This window comes from Austrofundulus limnaeus, unplaced genomic scaffold (assembly GCF_001266775.1).
Source record: "Austrofundulus limnaeus strain Quisiro unplaced genomic scaffold, Austrofundulus_limnaeus-1.0 Scaffold32, whole genome shotgun sequence".
NCBI classification, from domain to species: Eukaryota; Metazoa; Chordata; class Actinopteri; order Cyprinodontiformes; family Rivulidae; genus Austrofundulus; species Austrofundulus limnaeus.
In genome coordinates this window covers 1,612,118-1,616,907 of record NW_013952434.1, presented here as the reverse complement: position 1 = coordinate 1,616,907, position 4,790 = coordinate 1,612,118, and the positions used below count along the sequence as shown (strand labels likewise).

The following is a 4,790-nucleotide window of genomic DNA, read 5'->3' as shown; positions in this document are numbered from 1 at the left end:
TTGATTGATGGTTATACAGAGAAAAGCTGGACACAAAGCAAAAGCAAGACGTTCTCAATGTCGTGCAGTATTTTACATTGAAACAAAATATAACAAAACATTCAAAATTAATGTTGAGACTGGTCTCAGCTCAACTGATCCCTGACCATCATTTACAGAAACTAGGTTCTATCTGCATGAGATTAATAACAAAGCTTTTCATTGGTTCACAGCTATCTAAGCTAATGATAGTACAGCGTCTAASGCATAAAACTTGATTGTGTTATCAGTCAAAGCATCTAAATTTTGCCATTTGAAYAACCACAGTGGTTTGTACTCATCAATTTCCAACAGGTTCTGTAGACGCCATTTAAGTTGACTATGCTGATTAAAGTTAAGGCCATCAGAGTTGTGTTGAAGATCTGTTGCTGTGTTTGAACAAAAAAGTGAGTTCATGAAAGTTGGTAAAACCATTTACAGTAGTACCTCATGTCACAGTACAACTCTCCAGATTGGGCCARGTTTCAGCAGTTGGACTCCTCACTCTTGACTGAGTATTTTGGTGCACAGTTGTTCATGATCAATGTCTGTAAAGTGCYCAGTTTGTGAATAACATCAAATAATCCCCATACCRGACAGCTGCAATGTGGTTTTTGTGCTGATATGTTTGGTTTGTTGTTAAACAGTTAATTGGCCACTTCACTCTGGTTATGTACATTTTCTTTTTTCAGACTTGTACCTTATTTAGATCCAACTTTGAAAATTGCCRTTMACRTATTAATGCATGTCCTTGAGCAGTMCCTTCTTAGTCATTTTGTCAGCACTGGAAGGCCACAAACAGCCTCACTAACATCCAAGTGTTCGACCAGCTCTTGGACTTTGTGAGCCTAGTCCTCTTTGTTACTGTAGCCACAACGACTGGACCTGATGGATGTAATCACTGTTCTTGGCCTGGTAGCTGTGAAGCCTGGTCTGGGCCTGGAAGCTAGGTCTGATGGAAACTCAGCCTGGTGGTGGCTATAAAGTTGTTGCCTAAATGCTCATTGTGTAAACAAATCACATGTATTTATTCACATTTAGTGTGTTAATTTTCTTACAGACTGATCTGATCGTGTCATTTAAGAAAATAATGCAAGTTTGGGGCTTGTATAAATGTAAATAAAGGAAACTTTCAGTTAACAAAAAGCTCTTTCATAAACATTGCTTGACTTTTATGTTAAAATATAAATACATTTATTTCACTAAATAAAATTCAAGCTGTTACTCTGTTGACATTTAGTTGGGCAACATTAATAAGCTACAACTTTCCCTACTAAAACTTGTTAGAAAACATTTAATTCTAAAACAAGTTACAAGAGACCTTTAAAGATTCTTTGAGTGACTCAGGAGTGTAAAATTACAAATAACTCGTGAATTTCATTACTGACAATTTTATGAGTATGATACTGTTTTAGAGGGAAGTATTTATTCACACTGCATGTTCATTTTATTTCAACTTTAAAAGTTGCACTCTGCATTTTATCCACCCAACAACCAAAGCAGTCTTTGTTAAGTTTATATCTCTGAGACACAGTTTAACAGTTCTTTCTGGAAGAAGCCTGAGGATTCTTCAGTACTCATACTGGTTTATGTCACACGTCCTCGACACCGTTTGGATCATTTAGTGGCTCCACACTGTTGTAGTGCTCACCAAGACCATAAGCATGACGCATGTATCTGAAAACAAACAAAAAATATGTTATTTGATTAAGAGATCAAAGAAAAAYCGTTAGCAACTGTACTAGCTAAAGGTAGGAACCTGTCTCATGCACTGGCTTTACAAACTGTTTGACCTTAATGTGTTCAGTTATTTTATATTTTCAAGCTGTTAAACTGTCTCATATAMCATAATAAAGTTTATACTGTATATGAACTGTTTGTTCTGCAGATAAACTTATGCAAGCAATAATACTTTCTAAAAACTCTTTCTGAAAGTGTCCTAATTTAGATGGAAATACTTTTTACATTGTAAAATTTAAACATCTGTGGTCAARCCTGCTTTAAATGTCTTAACTGGAGTCCATGCAAATTCAGCCAAAATGCCTTTTCTTCACATCATGTTTCTAACCTCACAAGATCCCGTCACACGATAACATTTTAAACAACTTATGCCAACTTGTGAACACTTTATCGAACAATGAAGATGTCTACGTTAAATATGGATTCAAACATATCTACTGGAGGATGATTTTGGACATACACATACTGTAATGCTAACAATTAGATAGATTAAATTTGATATTACCTATTTGAGTCATTTAGTCATGAAAGTGTCTTAAGTTGGAACAAGCTGTCTAAAATGTTTTAATGTGACAGAGACTTTACACATTTACTTCTACAAACACTGAAAACAGGTCTTACACAAGTGTGATAGTTTCACCACCATATTCTTCCCCAATCTTTATAGCCGGGGAGTCGGCCTGGATCACTTCTACTGGTAAATGAAGAACTTGGGTCAAAGCTCGAAGCTGTGAAAGAAAAGAAAAAAACTTTAGTACAATATAATTTAAAACAATTTACACATAAACAGCAAAAGTTTCAAATATGCAACAATATTTAGAGCCACTCACTTCCAGCTGCCCACCCCAAGCTGCTGTGTGCTCCACATCACTGCAGTATTTCTCAAACTCATCTGAAAGCAAATGTGTTCACATGTGGACACACAGTTTAAGACAAAAAAAAAAAACAATAATGTAATATGTGCTTCTACAACAAGTTAGTTTTACAGTTTTACCTGGAGTGAACAGGTCACCAGTGTTAGGGTTGGTAAGAAAAGGCAGGAAGTCATCAGGATTGTTTCTCATGTGTTCAGCTGTGCTGGACCGGAGTTCCTTCACACTCATTGACAACCCCGGCTAAAATAAAACATTTACGTTCAGCACATCTCTGATTAGGTGTTCATACTATGACCATASCACAGATAAAGCTGCACCTTTGATCGCTGGGCCAGCTGGTCTTCTACAGCTCTGTACATGCAGTGGCCATCAGAAGAAATCTCCTTGATCTGGAGCTTTTGTTGGGCTAGTTTCTGAGCCAGCTTTAAAGCCTCCTGGTGCCTCACGCCCTGCAGGTTTTGCACCTCCGCCTCTGCGATCCTGCTTTCCCTTTCCTTCTCCTGCGCAGCCTTCTTCTCCTGTAGAGCATCATTTATATAAAATAGATGAGACCTCCTGCTGCACTTCACTGTACACCAGCTGAAACACTGCTGGTGGACACGAGCTTCACTTCAAGCTGTTTCTCACCCTTCGCTTCTGAGCTTTAGTTACTCGTGGCTGTTTGGCCTCTTCTTGTTCTCCACCTTCCACCTTCATGGTCTCCACACCGTTGACCACTTCCTCCACCTTTCAAGATTGAACAAAAGGTAGCAAAAGGTCAAGCTGCATAAGTTAACGYGGTGRCAAGAATTCAGGAAGTCCAAACAYGAATACTAAAGTACTTGTACCAAATRCTGTTAATGTGTGTCGAAATGTAATAGAATTGAACTTTTCATGACATTCGTRTCTCTTCTTCAGATCTACACCCATGTTTACCAAAAGTCTTTCTGAGACAATGCTTCCTGAATGTTGTGCAATGTAAGATATTCTCTCATAGCAAGCTTGTCARAACATAATGGACAAGTTTCTGAACTGTATGGGTTGATTTACAGGACCTCGTTTTTTGCAATATTACAAAAAGTCTAAAGTGTCAATATTTTAGCTACTTTTAAGTCTGTTAGATGGCGAAAATGCTGCAGCGGTAAAGTAAAAGTTCTTTTTCAAAATAAATGCAGAACTACACTGGACAYGTTTGTTTACTTGAACACAACTTATTACCTTTGTGTCACTTGTAGATGTGAGCTGCCGGATTTCTTCCTCGTGTTTCTCATTGAGGTCAGCTTCTAGTTTTGCAATCTCTTCGGTCAGCTGCTTCCGTCTCTTCTTGTCATTTTTAGGGACTCCATTTTTCATACTCTGGATTTTAGCTGAAAATGAAACACAGAAGCAATGAGACAAAATATTTGCAAAAGGTACAAATGATTGAAAGTCGCAGATGACATTAATCCCACTTATAGATAAMCACATGGAAAACTGGCAAAATAAGCATTTTTGTTCTAAATATACTGGGCTCAATGCGATAACAGACTATCGTACACACAGCTGAAAAAGACCCACCARTGCAGGTGTAAATGAAGTGTTTTTATTTCTCTCTGCAGAAACTACATCCTACTTTACTGTAGTTYAAAACTCAAAGCTCTCATTTAGTCTCCATTCATTAAACATCTAAACTGTGCATTTTTWTCATGGGTGTTTACATGAATTTTTCATCTGTCTCCAAGTTTATTGCAAATTTATTTACTGCAGCTGAAGTCGACTAAATCCTCTGAATAAAAAAACAGCTTATTAGATAGAAATTTCACTGACAGGGCAGGTGAAAGTTTCAGTGTGTATATGAATTAAGTAAATGAGCTAACCCTGCAGGTCCTTTTTTTCTTTGCGGTGTTTCTTCGTCAGTTGCTCCTCCGGTGTCTCCTCCTCCTCCATGTTTGACGGTGCTGCAGTTCGCGCTGTTCACTTTATGAACTGCATGAATAAAACTTCACGTATTAAGGTGTCACTTTTGTCAAAATGTGCAACATTTGGTGCGAAAGGAAACAAGTGTTWGGTCTAAAATAAACAAAAAACGTGGTAACCTGGCCTTCCGGAAGTTAAGAAGAAGAAATACTCTTCTTCGCCTGGCTAAAAGCTCCAAAAGGAGCAACACCTCTCTCTGGTGGACGGTTCATGTACTGCAGT

General features: G+C 37.8%; 1 protein-coding gene across 1 annotated transcript; it reads right to left on the bottom strand.

Annotated features, from left to right (window-relative positions):
• Positions 1–215: 215 nt before the first annotated feature.
• otud6b (OTU deubiquitinase 6B) lies at positions 216–4,561 on the bottom strand (the record flags this gene model as incomplete). The annotated part of the gene is given in 8 exon segments (XM_014005787.1): positions 216–1,695; positions 2,380–2,486; positions 2,589–2,650; positions 2,753–2,873; positions 2,951–3,151; positions 3,261–3,359; positions 3,831–3,979; positions 4,469–4,561. Coding segments are annotated over 8 exon segments (894 nt in total). The 3' UTR covers positions 216–1,610.
• Positions 4,562–4,790: the final 229 nt, after the last annotated feature.